Genomic DNA, 15918 nt, shown 5'->3' with positions numbered 1-15918 from the left:
AATACTGTAAAAAAAATAGTTTAAGTTACAAATTACATCAATATTTTCCTTCGTAAATGTTAAATAATAGATTCTGCAAACTGCGTGACTATAAGAAATTAATATTTTTCAGTTTAAATAGAAATAATTTTAAAAACAAGCCAGTATACTGATGGAGATGAATTTTAATATTAGAGGTTAAATTAAAAAAAAAATCACATATATGCTTTTTAACAATATTTTAGGTTAATTTGTGACAGTCTGTATTTAAAATAAGTATAGGACTCAAGTATTTTCAATGATTACCTTTCGTTTTACTTGTTATTTATTACTATTTATTTTTAGTTTTATTTATTATTTTAAATTAAAAATTATCAGACTGTTACAAGTGAACTATCAAAATATTTATTATAATTGAAAATTAATTATTAAAAATATTTATTTTCGAAATTAAAATTAAAAAATTCATCTCTAAATATCGATAATTATATTATGTCGACAGATAACTTGCTATATATTGAAACATCAAATATATTAATATCTTCGCCGTTGTAATATAATATACATATATGACAAATAATTGATTTTAGAAAGAAAAAGTAGAATAATTAAAAAAGCGAGTTTTAAATTATTATTATATATATATATAAAAAAAAAAGTGAATGTATTGTTGTAATATATACATATAAAGTAGAGCAGAAATTATTGTTTACATAATCGACGTGTATATATATTGAAATGTGTACAATATACGCATTTAAATTAGGTATACGCCTAATTTGAATTTTTTTCATTTAAATTTGAATTTTAAATTTAATATTTATTATCCGTTAAAAAATCCCGTTTAATTAATATATTAATCATTTTTTGTTTTTGTTTTATTTTTTGTTTTAGAAAAAATCACATTGCAGTGAGAATTCACTGTGAATTTTTCAGTGGCGATGTTATAAATCATTTAATTAGATGATGATGATGATGATGTGGGAGATAGCTTTTAAACAGGTATCATTTATTTATCTTTTTTTTTTATCTAATTTTTTTTCTATATTTTAAATTTTTATAGAAATTTAAATTTTCAGAAAATTTAAAATTTTTATTCATATATGAATAATATTATAACAATTTCATATTTATATTTTTTTATAATTTTATCACATGAGTGAAATTTTTTGTTCAATACCTTTGATTTTTGGTTTTGTTTTTTAAACTATTTTACAGGGGAATTCAATTTTTCATTGAAAATTTTGAAGAGATCAGGTACATACACGTTGGTAATGACTGAAAGCTGTTGGTTATTTATTAATGTAAGTATTTAGTCAAATGGAGTATTAAATTTTGCATTTAATGAATTAGGTATATTCTGTAATATATGCACGTCCAATGCAGCATGGAGAGTTGAAACTTGAATAACAGATTGGTTCGTTATAGGGTCTGCTTATACATATATACATATATAGGTATATATATATACACATGGAACAAGCCCTGCCCATTTCTGTTCAATCAGGCTAATGTTCCCATAATTCGGTGCTAGTAGCTTTCGATGACTTAATGAATGAATAAATGGCCTCGTCTTCTTCGATGGTTCATCGATAGAGTATCAGCTATCGGTTTCATGTCCCGATTCAAAAGCTTTTTCGAACCAACCAGATTGAAATTGTGAGTAAATTTTTCTTTTTTTTTTTTGAATTATTTTTATCTTTTTAATTTAATTTACGAAATAATTTTATTTCGTAATATTTATGCGATTTGTTTTTTTTAAATTATTATACGGAAAAAATTATTTGAAAGAAAGAAAATATTTTTATAACTGGAATAGTTATTTAACTAATGCAGTAAATTATAATAACTATTACAGATAATTTAGCTATTCTTTTTTTATTATTTTTTTGCTCGATTATGATATAAAATCTAAATGTACAAAAGAGGTCTAAATATATTTTAATTAAATTCACGACTACCTTCGTGAATTATGTAATTTCGCATAACAATACGTCGAAAAAAAAAAGATTAGTTATATATGGTCATAATAATAATCGGAAGTTGCCTAAATTTTCCTTACGCTGAAAGTGTTTAAAAGCTTCTTAAATCGCGAAACAAAGATAAATGTGTCGAAACGAAAGGAAGTTAAATAAGATTTGTTAATGCAGAGGGTTGGTAATATAGTTTACTTTGGGGGTGTGTGATGTTGAATCAAGATACGCACGTTCATTTCCTTGACCTAGATCCAATTTCGAGGTCAGCCACGGTCACTTGGCGCGAGAAATCCTATATTTAATTCTCTTTGTCTAATAATGAAAGTGTAAAAAAAAGTTTTCCCTCATTTTCTGATTTTATTTTTATATTTCAATAGAAAATTAACAATCAAAATTAAAATCAATTATAAACGCAGAGAAACTTCTATAAAAATAAAAAATGTATCATTTTTTTTTCTATTATAAATTATCCTTATATAATATAAATAGAAATAAAAAATTTCTCCAAAGGTAAATGTCAAGGAAATTTGAATTTTATCTCAATAATATATTAATTTTGATATTGAAAAAATATCGAGTAAACTTTTAAGAAAATGTATGTCACTTTGAAATTATCATAGAAAATAGCTGACAAATGTTAGCTTTCAAAAGTATCCACATCCGTTACAATTCTTTGATATTTCATAATTTTCTTTCCACTTTCATGCATCCTGGACGATTCTCACTATATCTCAACAAAAACTAGAAATCAGATTTAAAATTGATTTAATACATATCTCATTAAAATTCTTTATTCAAGTTGCTTTATTTCGTGCAAGAGAAAAATAAATTATGTCCTTATAAATTTCAGGAAATTAAGATTCAGACTAATAAAAATTTTTTTTTTTAAATTCTAACTGAATTGAAATTTTGAAAATTCTTTTAAAATTCGATTCTGTTTTTTTAACTATGATTTTGTTTCAATATTTCAATGAATGATTCTTTCGATTAATGAATGAGTCATTGAAATAATTGTTTTAAATATTATTATTTTCAATTAAAAAAAAATTATAATAATTTACATAGAAATTAATTTTTTTTTTGTTTTTTTTTTTTTTAATTAATAAAGATAATATAAAAAAAAAATAAAGTTAAATTGGCGCGAGCGCGATGACCATTTTCTTAGAGTGAAAAGTGGAGGCGTCCACTCAAGAGTCAGTAAGAACGTGTTCGCGCTCACGCGAAGACGTGATTGTTAGTTATTCGATCCGAAAAACGTGTTTTTACTTTTAGTAATTGTTAAATGTACTTCAAAACTTCGAATCATTACTTTAACTTTTTTCTGAAACTTATAGGTAATAAGTGAGGCAAATATTCATTTTTTCATAAAAAAGAAAAATACTTTCTTTTTTTTAAAAAAATATGTGTACAGGAATCTGAAATTTTCTCAAAGAACATCTTTTTATTTCAAACATTACAACCTGTAGCGAAATCGATTAATCAAAATTATAGTGTCTTGATGCTTAAGATTATAAACTGTAACTATTAAAGATAGAAAAAAAAATTTATGTTTATAAATTTTAAATCAAAAAAATATAAATAATTTTTATAGTTTTTTTTTTAAATGTTACAGTTAAAAATAATTATTTTAAGTTATTAATTAATTGAATTATATTACATGTCTTTAAAACATTATCAATATGTAAAAGTTTCATTAGATTTTTAGTCTCGTTTAATTTTTATATGATTTATTTTTTCATAAGCACGTGTTGCCAGCGTTCTATTCATATATAAGGGAGAATAATTATCTTTTAATGAGATCGAGTGCATTTTGATGAAAATTGAGTCATTTTTGAATTCTTTTGTAAATTTTTTTTTTTTATTAATTTATTTTTACTAATTTTGAGATTTTAAAAATATTTATATTTATTTTGGAAATATTTTAACGATTTCCCTTTTTTTCTTTCCAAAATACAATAATAATTTATTAATATACATAGTAATGAAAAAATTATTTTTTAGGAAATTTCGAATTCAAATAATGGATAAATTAATTTTTTTTTAAATTTTTGACGGCCTTTTTTTATTTACTTGAAAATACCATAAAAAAAGGAAATACTGTATTTTTATATAAAACTTTCAACACTATGCTTCGCGAGGATATAATTAGGAAAGAGATCGTTAGTTTCGCTAACAATATCCACTTATTGTGCAAAAAACGTAAAACACTTTTTCACCTCTATTGATCACTCATATATCCCCAAGACACGTAAGGGTAAAATAGAAAAAAAATAATAATATTTTTTTTATAATTTTTAAAAATTTTGATTTCTTTTATGATGAAAAAAAAAATTACATCACTGTTCAGAAAGCGTATAGTTTAGTGAACCAATGATTTTTGTTCCGGGGACTTAAAAGACGTAACAGAATTTAATGTTCAAAAAAATATAACACCTCTTCCGCAAAAAATTATTCATCGCGATAATTAGAAAGAGTTATTTGACTCTTCTTTACTAATTAATATATACCATTACACATGTAGCATTAGGTAAGTATTTAATTGACTTTATTACACTCTATTAATTGAGTTAGATATAAAATTAGAAATTTTCTTTTTTTTTAATCTCATGGGCCTTAATTAATTAAAAATAGCAACAATTACTCTATGCTCTTCAATTTGACGACCATAAAGTTTAATTATGATATTATCATCAGGAAATTACTCTATATTTCAAATTAAAAATAATTAGATTTCTCTATTTTCTCATATTTACATGACATTTAATGATAAAAAAAAAAATTGTTTTTCTTCTTCTCACAGAAAAACAATTTTTATTCACAGACAAAAAAATAAATTGAATCTCAATTTCTATAGAACTTTGTTTTTTATAGAATGAAAAAATAATTTTTTTAATTCTCCAAAAAGTGGAATTTTTTCGCATTGAATTTTTTTTTGTAGAAAGAAAACATTGAATCGCATTTTTATGAAAAGAAGGAATTGCATTTATTTTTTTTATTATAGATGTAACTCTTCAGAATTGGATATTTTATAATGTTTTCTCATGTTGTTATCTGATTTTCTTTTTATGACCCTGACAAGGAATCAAAAGTAATATTCTTGTCGAAATGGAAATTTCTGTAATTTTCTTCTGGAATGAAAGTACCTTATAATTTGAATTTATAGTATAGTTTGATATTCAAATACACCAAGAAGTCAAGGTTTAACGCACATTTTTTTTTTTATTATTATTACAATAAAAATGAGATTCTTTTTTTTTTCATTGAATCTAAATTCTATACATTTTACTAGAAAAATGAATAAAAATTTGCCATTGTTAATAAAATATTCCTTTATTTCGTTCTATATTAAAAAAAAAGATCTTGCGATTAAATTTCAATTGTGTACTAATAGCTTGGATTATTTTTTTTTTTTTTTTTGTAAATTTGTAATTTTCTTCTCAGTATATTACTCTATTATTATTTTATATTAATTTTGATCTTATTGATAGAAATTTTCTTTGTAATTAACCAAAGGATTTGTAATTATGAAATTAGGATCAATGATAATTGACAATGTCCGTGAATTTGGAGGTCTAGTGACAATTTATTATGCTTACTTATGTCATACAAGTTGTCAAATAATTCGTGATAAACAATAGCTATAAATTTCTGTTGATATTGTCCACAAGAACATTGAATCACCTTTTTGGTACGAGGCCATTTTCAAAGTTCTATATCAATCAACAAAACACGTGATACAAGACATTTAATGTCTTATTTGCATTAAACATTTATACAAAAATAGACATTGACATTTTGAATTTGGCAAAAATTAATTTTCCCCTTTTTCAATTTTGAAATTCAAATTTTGAAATTCAAATTTTGAAAGTTTCCTTCCAAGTCTGATTCACTTTAGTTTATTAAAGAGGCGTTTATTTTATAAATACTTATTAGATATAATAGTCAACTAATTAAAGTTTACACTGAAATGAACTGTTATATTAAAAGGTTTATACAAAAAGAAATATAAAAGTGATAATAGCCGGATTTCTTGTCATCTATATTTTTGCCGGGTAAACACCTGATGATAGTCAGAACACTAATCGTACGCAGTTTCATGTGAAATTATATGGTTGGGAAGGTGAATTTCCTTCACGCTCTCCTCACCTAATTACGTACGATTCAGCAACATGACCGATATGATGAGCAGAAATTACTTCCGTATTATATGACAATTTACGGTATATAAAAGCATTTTATGTACCTAACACCTCAATCATTATTGTGTACGGTACATTTTACATTAACCAGATGACTATTACACTTAATAAAAGTCCATTTAAAACATGTAACTGTTTCCTTCTTATCGTTTAATTACAAATTTTATCGCCTCTGTGTGTTTAAATAAACTATTTTTTATTTATATATCTATAAATAAAAATTAGTTTACAGAAAAAAATTCTAATAAATTAATTTTAGTATTTAATTTTTTAAAAATGACTAAACATTCTGAAAATATTTTTAATGAATTAAATGGAATGGGGAATAATGAAAAAACAAAAATTCATATTTTTTGCAGAATTACGAGAAATGAAATTGTACGGAACACCATAGGAATAGAAAATCAAGAGACATTGAAATGTAGTCCACAATGCATCGCAACATCCTAGATGATGTGAGTTCGATGCTCTCGTGTATGAGAGCGTGAATAACATGCGTTGTTCTCATGGGAAGGATAGCGGTGAGCAACGGGAGTGAGTAATTATTTCAGTGACAATTATCAGAAAAATTCAGTCGTCAATTGCGAAAATGTGCATTAAAATTTAATATTCATCTTTGACAAAATTAAATATTATTTCTCAAAATTCTTTTTTTTATATATATAAATTATCAAATTTTATTTTAATTAAATGATGATTTAATTAATCATGATTTTACTAATCAGATTAATAATAGAATTAAAAATATCAAATTGCATTTAATAATTAAAATAATGAATTTTGAAATAAAATAAAAAATTTGTAAAAAGATTGAATTGGAGTGTAATTATCGTTTTAAAAGGGCTTCGAGAAAGTATGAGAGCAACGTGAAAGAAAAGAGGGTTTTACTATGAGGAGATTAGATCCGGATAATCATGGACCTCGAACTGGTCAGCCACCCTTTCGAGTTTTATCTGGAGGAGGACACTGCCTTTTATCACCATCACCTCCATCGCCACCGCCGCCACGTGCACCCGAGCCCTACAAAATTGTTCCACCATGCTCCTCTTACACACGAGCTCATCGACGATCGAGTTTCGTGATAATTGCAGAGACTCGACCAATTACTCCGGATTCCAGAAGTCCTTCTCCTCCATGTTTAGCGACAGGAAGAGTCTCTCCTTTCCGAGGTCGAGGATTCAAAGGACCTTTACCACATGCCCAATCCAGACCTGAAAGTCCTAATCATTTTGAACGCCACAGAAGCAGCAGATTCGACAGAAGAGGTAAAAAAAAAATAAAAATTACATTTCAATTTCTCCTTATCTGAAATAATTTCCAAAAAAAAATTCAGTTTCAGTTTCCCAACAATGCAGTCCAAAACGAAGTCAAATTCCCCAACCAACTCGAAGTCGTTCCATTTCATTGACAAAGCGAAACGAAAAAAAACAATCACCAAAATTTGGACGACGAGCAATTTCAAAAGATAACGTAACTATAACACATAATGTTAATGGCAATCGTCGACAATCGTTAAAACGACCTGGACTTTCACCAATTCAAGGAACGCCAACAAAACCAAGGGAAAAATCACCTGAAAAACAAATTATTCCCAAAACACGTTCACAAGCGATTCAAAATCATCAACGAACATCGTCACAAAAAGCACGAAGAAATTCTTTGCTACCGCCAAAAATTATCACCAAATCAAATAATAAATCTTCAGATAAACAAAAATCTTCCAGTACTGAGATTCTTTCATCGCCATCGAAGATTCCACTGCGGCGTGAATCGATATCAAATAAATCGGCCTCCACACAATCATTGTCCTCCAATAAACCATCAGCTCCACCACCATCACTTTCCGTCAAGCCAACAAAATCTCTCGAGAAAATAATCGATAAGGCCAAGAAAATTCAACAAAAACCAATTGTTAAAAAAACCGAAGTAAATGTGATGAAAAATTTGAGTTTACAAGTACCAAAAAATAAGAAGAATATTGTTGAAAAAGCAATTAAAAAATTGGAAAAAAAATCATCTGTTGTTCAAGAGGCTGTGAAAATTTTAGAGGACGATTTAAAATTAGCTGAATTATTGAAACAATCGTCTGGTGCAACTGGAACGTCAAGTGTTGTTAATACAACAACAACAACTGCTGTTCAACCATTGCAAATTGACGCGACTGCCATAAATTCAGAAAAGGAGAATGTTGCCAAAATTATAACAGGAAGTGAAAATCAAAAAAAGAATAATGAAATTCCTGTCAAAAAAAATGGAGATAAAGAAAAGAATAAAACTGTTGAATCTTCTTCTTCTTTGATTCCCAAAAATGCTGATCAAAAGACTGCTCAAGGTAAGAAAATTAAAAAAACTTTTCTACAAATAAAAATTAAGTTAATAATATAATAGAAACTAATTGTCAAATATTAATTATAAATTATTTGCAGTTCAAGAAACGAATACCAAACAACCAGCAACGACCATTTTGGGAACGACGATATCAACGCCAGATAGTAAAAATACAACACCAGACGATGTAGTGATGTTAGTTGTAAATTCATCGGGAAATCAAGCACAAAATACAATAAAAAATGTTGCAAAAAATTCAAATGAACTTCCCAATGAATCTCAACAATTGAATGTCAAAGTATCAACAACAGTAAATGATTCAAAAATAAATGACAAATCTGAAGATTCAATTGTGCAAAATAAAATGGAAAATATAAAAGAAAGAACTAAAGGTGATGTGGAAATAGTTAATGAAATTAATAAGTCTTCAAATAAACGTTTGGAGGCAAATGTTCAGGGTACTGAACATCAAAAGACTGAAAGTATAAATAAAAATAGTGATTTGAAAAGTGATCAAACGCCGTCAAACATTCCGGGATTAGTGACAACATCATTGACTGATGTGACAAACAATTCAAATGTGAATAATAGTGGTGTTGAAAAAATTCGTAATCAAGGTAGTGGTGTATCAATGAAGTCATCAGCTGGAAAATCTTCGGATTCAGTGGAAAGTATTAGATCAACGGATACTGGAGTTAGTCTCAATACAGTGAGAGGAGTTTCTTCAGCCAGAGAGAAGAAAGGCGTGCACATGGAAAAAAGGACACAGGAAATTGAGACACTCAGTGGAAATGTTGGTCATCTTGAAAGAAATGGAGAACCAAGGTGAGTTTTTATTTACCTTGCAAATCGTCTTTATTAACAAATGCACAAAAGGATTAAAAACACTTTTAGCGGATTTACGGATGCTTGATAAAAAAAACTGATTCTATTAATTCAAATCATTATCCTGCACTGGTGAACATCCAGTCATAGATTTGTTCCACTCATAAATAATTCACGGTTATTTAATTATTCTATTGAGAAAGTTTCATTTCCGATGTCTTCTATTTTCACCTTTTTTGGTGTTACATAACAACTTTTCAAAAGTTAAAAAAGGAATTTTTTTTCTCTTTGCAATAATGATAAACTAATAGCTTTTTCTATTAGCCTAGAAATAAAATTACAGCCAAAATGTCTTGAAGAATAGTGCAATGTTGATATTATCGCCTTCTCGCGTTCCTCTTTCATAAAAGTGGAACAATGCTATAAAGCTTAAACACACACATATATATATATAGAGCGAAAGCGTATACAAGTTTAAGATAAAATAAAACCATCAGGTGTTTTTTGAAATAATTTCTAGATCTAAAAAGAAAATTTTCTTAAAATTTATTTAATATACGAAAATAATAACTATTTCAATTATTTCTAAGTGTGCCATATGGTGGTCAATTATTTTTTTTAGCCAATTTTCTTCTAGATTGTAAATCTTCTAAAAAGAGTATAGTTTTAGAGATAAAATCTTTTAAAACATTAACTTTGCTCACTGTTTAATGACAAACATTACTGCATTATTTTTAAAACTATTATTATTGTCAGTTAAAAATTCATTAATTTTTACAATTAATACCTTTTTTATTAAAAACGAAAAATTAAAAATAATTCCATTTTAGAAAATTCTTAGAATATATTTGATTCAAACCAGTTTTTATAGACAAAATGAAATTTTGGGGGAAAAAAAAATTCAAAATTCTGAATTTCAATGAATGGTATCAGGATAAATCAGGATTTTTATCTGATATAAAGATTGTGAAATAGTAAAATGAAAAAGAGAGACTATTTCAACTGGCCATATATAAACCATGCAAATCTCAACTAAACACGGACAGTCCAGTTCATGTATAAGGTCCAGAGTTCCTTAACCCCTTATGTTAGTTATAAACCTCTACCTTCGGTTTCTGTCCAAAGCAAGCGAGTTTATCGATCCGAAAAAGATTTACGTCGACGCCTACCGTCCGAGGAACTCTTGCGGGGAGGACCAAAGGGGGTGGGGTAATAAATTAGAATGCAGAGGGTGGAAGCTTTGACTCTCTCTCTCTCTCTCAGGTAATTGCATCGTTGCATCCCCTGTAATTAACGCACTCACGTGACCAGCTTCTAGTATAACTCTTTTATAAGAAATTTTTTTTTCCCTCCAAATTCATTTCCTGAAATTGAATTTACCAAAAAAAAAAAAAAAAAAGAAAATCGTTTTCATCGAATGATCGAATAATCGAATAATTTATATTTCCTTTTTCGAATGATTTACAAAATTTTCGTTTAGAAATTCTTTAATTGGTATTAATTAGAAAATAGCTGGGAATTATTATTATTTATTTTATCAGAAATTGTTGTTCATTGAAGATATATTTTTGCAAAATATTTTTTTTCTACTAAAAAAATTAAAAAAATTGACATTAATATTTTTCTATAAAAAGGTTATTATCATTTTAAAGCTCACGAAATTATCTTTTAAAATCATTAATTTTTTATGCTTAATAAATTGTATATTTAAATTTTATAGCTACTTTTACAATTTATTAATTTAAATTTAATAATTAAATTAATTTTATTAATTATTAAAATGCAGTTTTAGTTTATTATAAATTTTACTACAACAGAGAAAGAATGATATTTTAATTTAAAATTACTAAATTCCATTAAAACAGAATTGAATCACAATTTTCGTTCCTTGATTTGTAACCATATTTCATTTATCGGAATATTCGTTAAAGTTTTATCACTCATTTCCAAAGGAATAGGAGTTTTTGAACAAATTGTAACACTACATCTAGAGAAAATGTGAAAAATTACAACTTTAAATATCAATAGTGCAAATCTATAGGCAATACAGTTACGTGGACCAATTCCAAATGGCATATATTTTGGAGTATTGAGATGAATTTTTTCATCTTTGAGAAAACGATCAGGATCAAATTTTTTTGGATCGGTGTAATAATTAGAATCTTCATGTATTGCCTCAGCTGGAAGCCATAAAAATGTTCCGGTTTTTACTGTAAAGGGTTTTGAATCCGGTAATGCTGGTGGTAGTAGAAAATTTTGAGAACACATTCTTTCAACTAGTGGTACAACTGTATGTAATCTCATTGTTTCTTTAATAACAGCATCCAAAAATTTCAAATCATTAATATCCTTATAAGCATCGTTATCAATAATTTTATTAGATAATTTTTTCTTAAATTTTTCCTGAAGTGAATCAATTTCTTCTTGAAGTCTCTTTTGTATTTCTGGATTAATTGCTAGTTCATAAGACAAATATGTCAATACTCCAGAAGTTGTATGAAATGCGGCGATAAAAAATACATAAACTTGTGCGGACATTTCATTAAGAGTGATATTTTTATTTTTATCATTCGCATCTATCATTAAATGTATCATATTTGAAATAAATGGATTTTTTTCTTTTCTTTCATCAATTGTAGATTTGACGATATTTTTGAATAATTTCGCTATTCCATTATCGAGAAAGGACTTATTGAACATTTTACATATTACAGGAAACATGGTTAATAGAAGTCTATTACGTTTTAATTGCTCCAAATTAGCAGCTCGAGGTCCTATAATGTATAAATCATTTTCTTGATCCTTGACACAATTTGTTGAAATTCCATAAGAACAAGATGCTATTAAATCTGTCACTAATTTTTGAAATAATTTTCTCACATCCACTTCTGTTTTCTTTTCATTTAACATGTGATTAACAAAATTATCAGCCTGTTGAAATATTATCTTAAACATTATTTTCATTTTACTTGATGTGAATGATGGTGTTAATATATTTCTCATTTGATGCCATTTATCATTTTTTAGAGAGAATAAATCATTGCCTAAAATTGGATCTTGATTTTCATCAGCAAATCCTTTACGGTTTGTAAATGATTCAAAATTTTTAATTCCAATCGATTTAATCAATTCTGGATCACAAATAACGAGAATTGGATTTTTAAATTCATAAAATCCAAAATATTTTGCTTTTGATTTTGATTTATAAATGTTGGCTATCATTTTAGGTAGGGAAGTTTTATTAAAAATTACTGGTCCCATGTTGCCTAACAATGGCCAAGGTTTTATGTGCGGAACACCTGATTTTTTAAATATATCATTTTTTGTGTATAAATATAATAAATAAATTCCTAGCCATCCAGCAATAAGTGATAGTATTAGAGTCCACATGATTAGGTTCGAATTTTTTTGCACTAACTATAAAATAGAAAAAGAAAAATTAAAATTGTATGAATACAGATAAAAATTATTTAAAAAATACATACCAGTTAAATTTCGATGAAAATAATTAATTTATAACAATTATGCTGTAATCTAATTTATTAATTTTAATTATAATTTATTATAATTTTCCATTCCTTTGAAAATTTAAGAAATTATAAACTAAAATATTAAAATTATAATGAATTAATATTGGTCAATCGATGTCAGAAGTCACGTATCAAAATTACGTATCATCACTTATCATTGCTTCGAAAAATATCACTGCTTATGAATTTTATTAATTAACATAAAGCTCCGATTACAGTATTTTAATTTGATAATGTAGAAAACTATATGATCTCTGAATTTAAATATTTATTTAAAATATAATTTGAAAACAATACCCTTTAAAAAAAAAATACAAAATTTTTGAGAATTTTTAATATTTTTTTGTAAATTAAAATTTTATTTTCAAATTATAACTATTTTTAAATTCTAAACTAAATTCTAACAATTTGAAAATAAAATGATAAAAAGTTTTAAAATATTTATGGAAATTTCAAAACGAATAAAATTAAAATAAATTTTCAATAAATTATTTCTAGAGCAAAAGACAAAACAATATTTAATAAATGTTGAAAAAAACTATTTTATTCAAAATTTTATTACATTAATCAAATAAATTTTATGATAAAAAATAAATATTTACTCGAACTGGATAATTTTTATTTGAATCAATTTTTTTTTAAATAAAAAAAAATTTTCTAAAATTTTCTTTCCTCAACTTGCAACCAAATTTCATTCTTTGGAACATTTGTCAAAGTTTTATCACTCATTTCCAAAGAAATTGGAGTTTTCGAACAAACATTAACATTACATCTTGCAAAAAAATGAAAAACAACAACTTTGAATATTAATAATGCAAATCTATACGCAATACAATTACGCGGACCAATTCCAAATGGCATATATTTTGGAGTGTTGATAAGAATTTTTTCATCTTTAAGAAATCGATCAGGATCAAATTTATTTGGATCATTGTAATAATTTTGATTTTGATGAATCGCTTGAGCTGGAATCCAAAGCATTGTTCCTCGTTTTAATGTAAATGGTTTTGAGTGAGGCAAAGCTGGTGGTAGTACAAAATTATCAGAACAAACCCTCTCTAAAATTGGTACCAATGAATGTAATCGTAATGCTTCTTTAACAATAGCATCCAAAATAGTTAAATTATTAATATCTTTATAATAATCATCATCAATAATTTCATTAGATAATAATTTTTTCTTAAATTTTTCCTGAAGTGAATCAATTTCTTCTTGAAGTCTCTTTTGTATTTGTGGATTAATTGCCAAATCATAGCATAAAAATGTTAATAATCCAGATGTTGTATGAAATGCACCGAGAAAAAAAATAAATACTTGAGCGGACATTTCATTGAGTGTGATATTTTTATTTTTATCATTTCCATCAATCATTAAATGTATCATATTTGAAATAAATGGATTTTTTTCTTTTCTATCCATTATTGTTGATTCAACTATATTTTGAAATAATTTTGTGATATCTTTATTGAGAAATGTCATTCCAAATGTTTTCCAAATTTTAGGAAACATTGATAGAAAAAATTTCTTTCTCTTTAGAGTCTCTAAATTTACTGCTCTTGGTCCTAGTATATAAAGATCATTTTCTTCATCATTGACACAATTTGAAGAAATTCCATAAGAACAAGAAGCTATTAAATCTATTACTAATTTTTGAAATGATTTTCTCATATCCATTTCAATTGTTTTTGTCTCCTTAAAAATGTGATTTATAAAATTATCAGATTGTTGAAATATTATTTTAAACATTATTTTCATTTTACTTGATGTAAATGATGGTGTTAGTATATTTCTCATTTGATGCCATTTATCATTTTTCAGTGAGAAAAGATCGTAACCCAAAATTGGATCTTGATTTTCATCAGCAAATCCATGACGATTTGTAAATTGTACAAAATTTTTTATTCCTATCGATTTAATCAATTCTGGATCACATATCACGATAATTGGATTTGTAAATTCATAAAAACCGAAATATTTTGCTTGTGGTATTGAATTGTAGTAATTAATTAGCAATTTAGGTAGGGAGGTTTTATTAAAAATTACAGAACCCATATTGCCTACAATAGGCCACGGTTTCATATGTGGAACATTTGAACGTTTAAATATATTTATTTTTGAATATAAATAAATTCCTAGACATCCAATTATAAGGGATATTATTGTTGCCAAAAAAATCATATTTTTTTTAAAATTTATTTTAACAAAAAATTTTCAAAAACAAATAAATGTTTGTTTATTGAGTGAAAATATTGACTCTATGACTTTTACTGTAGCACTTACTGAACTGACTGATATCTTGTTTTTGAATATGAATTGTAGGAATATTTTTGCATTATTTGTATAATAGGCTAGACAGCGAGTTGAATATCGATTAATTTTTGCAGAATAATAAAAGAATCTTGCATAAAAGATAATAGATAATTTATTTTTTAAAAAAATAATTTTTTATTTATCTTGTCTTTTTTCTATTCTCAACCAAATTTCTTTTCCCGGAATTCTGGTAAATTTACAATTACTCATATTTAACGGAATTGGAGTTTTTGAACATATTCTAATATTACATCTAATTAGAATGTGAAAGAAAAATAATTTTATAATCAATAGAGCTAATCGATTTCCAAAACATTTTCGTTGACCAATTCCAAATGATAATATAGAAAATGGATTTTTTTGAAGAAATCGTTCAGGCTTGAATTTTTCTGGTTCTTCAAAATATTTTTTATCATGATGAATAGCTTCAATTGGAATTAACAAAAGTGTTCCCGGTTTTATCGTAAATGATTTTAAACCCGGTAATGCTGGTGGTAATTGAAAATTGTTTACAGATTCTCTTTCCAATGGTAAAAGTGAATGAATTCTCAATGTTTCTTTAATTGCAGCATCCAAATATTTTAAATCATTAATATCGTCTAATGTAGGTTGAAATGATTTTTCATATTTATTTTCAAGTAGAAAAATTTCTTTCTGTATTTTTTCCTGTATATTGGGATTAATTGCCAAATGATAGAATAGATATGATAAAACAGGTGCAGTTGTATCAAAACCGGCTGCAAAAAATAAATATGTTTGTGCTGTAATATC

The 15918-nt window shown here is 26.0% G+C and overlaps 4 protein-coding genes across 8 annotated transcripts in view; 2 read left to right on the top strand and 2 right to left on the bottom strand.

Annotated features, from left to right (window-relative positions):
* LOC127291026 (39S ribosomal protein L34, mitochondrial) overlaps positions 1-15918 on the top strand; it is a 456612-nt gene that overhangs the window by 67600 nt on the left and 373094 nt on the right. The window contains exon 1 of one of the 2 annotated variants that reach the window (XM_051319915.1): positions 5176-5187. The exons of the other annotated variant lie outside the window; for it this stretch is intronic. The gene's annotated coding sequence lies outside the window, so the exon portion shown is untranslated. Of the gene's footprint in view, positions 1-5175; positions 5188-15918 lie in introns of those variants that run through there. 2 annotated transcript variants of the gene reach the window in all.
* Positions 1-15918, top strand: part of LOC127291007 (protein stum) — a 39909-nt gene that overhangs the window by 317 nt on the left and 23674 nt on the right. The window contains exons 2-7 of one of the 4 annotated variants that reach the window (XM_051319886.1): positions 874-981; positions 1198-1283; positions 6514-6688; positions 6996-7419; positions 7488-8486; positions 8581-9307. In XM_051319886.1, the coding sequence (XP_051175843.1) occupies positions 7044-7419; positions 7488-8486; positions 8581-9307 (2102 nt within the window). In that variant the 5' untranslated portion in view covers positions 874-981; positions 1198-1283; positions 6514-6688; positions 6996-7043. Of the gene's footprint in view, positions 1-873; positions 982-1197; positions 1284-1407; positions 1639-3162; positions 3290-4346; positions 4483-6513; positions 6689-6995; positions 7420-7487; positions 8487-8580; positions 9308-15918 lie in introns of those variants that run through there. The other 3 variants (XM_051319885.1, XM_051319887.1, XM_051319888.1) reach the window with 3 other exon arrangements.
* Positions 11071-12967, bottom strand: LOC127291015 (cytochrome P450 9e2-like). The gene is made up of 2 exons (XM_051319898.1): positions 12793-12967; positions 11071-12724 (listed from the first exon to the last, which is right to left on the bottom strand). Exon 2 carries the CDS (start codon positions 12695-12697, stop codon positions 11180-11182), a length of 1518 nt encoding a protein of 505 aa, XP_051175855.1. The 5' UTR covers positions 12698-12724; positions 12793-12967; the 3' UTR covers positions 11071-11179.
* Positions 13345-15205, bottom strand: LOC127291014 (cytochrome P450 9e2-like). The gene has a single exon (XM_051319897.1). The coding sequence runs from the start codon at positions 15013-15015 to the stop codon at positions 13495-13497; it is 1521 nt and encodes a 506-aa protein (XP_051175854.1). The 5' UTR covers positions 15016-15205; the 3' UTR covers positions 13345-13494.

Source organism: Leptopilina boulardi, unplaced genomic scaffold, assembly GCF_019393585.1.
Source record: "Leptopilina boulardi isolate dan_hultmark-lab unplaced genomic scaffold, ZJU_Lbou_2.1 LbouV2_123, whole genome shotgun sequence".
Taxonomy (NCBI): domain Eukaryota; kingdom Metazoa; phylum Arthropoda; class Insecta; order Hymenoptera; family Figitidae; genus Leptopilina; species Leptopilina boulardi.
This window is presented reverse-complemented; position numbering and strand designations above follow the sequence as displayed.

Bases quoted from the DNA above. Each gene is read 5' to 3' on its own strand.
- LOC127291015 (XM_051319898.1), bottom strand. From the start codon at position 12,697: ATGTGGACTCTAATACTATCACTTATTGCTGGATGGCTAGGAATTTAT.
- LOC127291014 (XM_051319897.1), bottom strand. From the start codon at position 15,015: ATGATTTTTTTGGCAACAATAATATCCCTTATAATTGGATGTCTAGGA.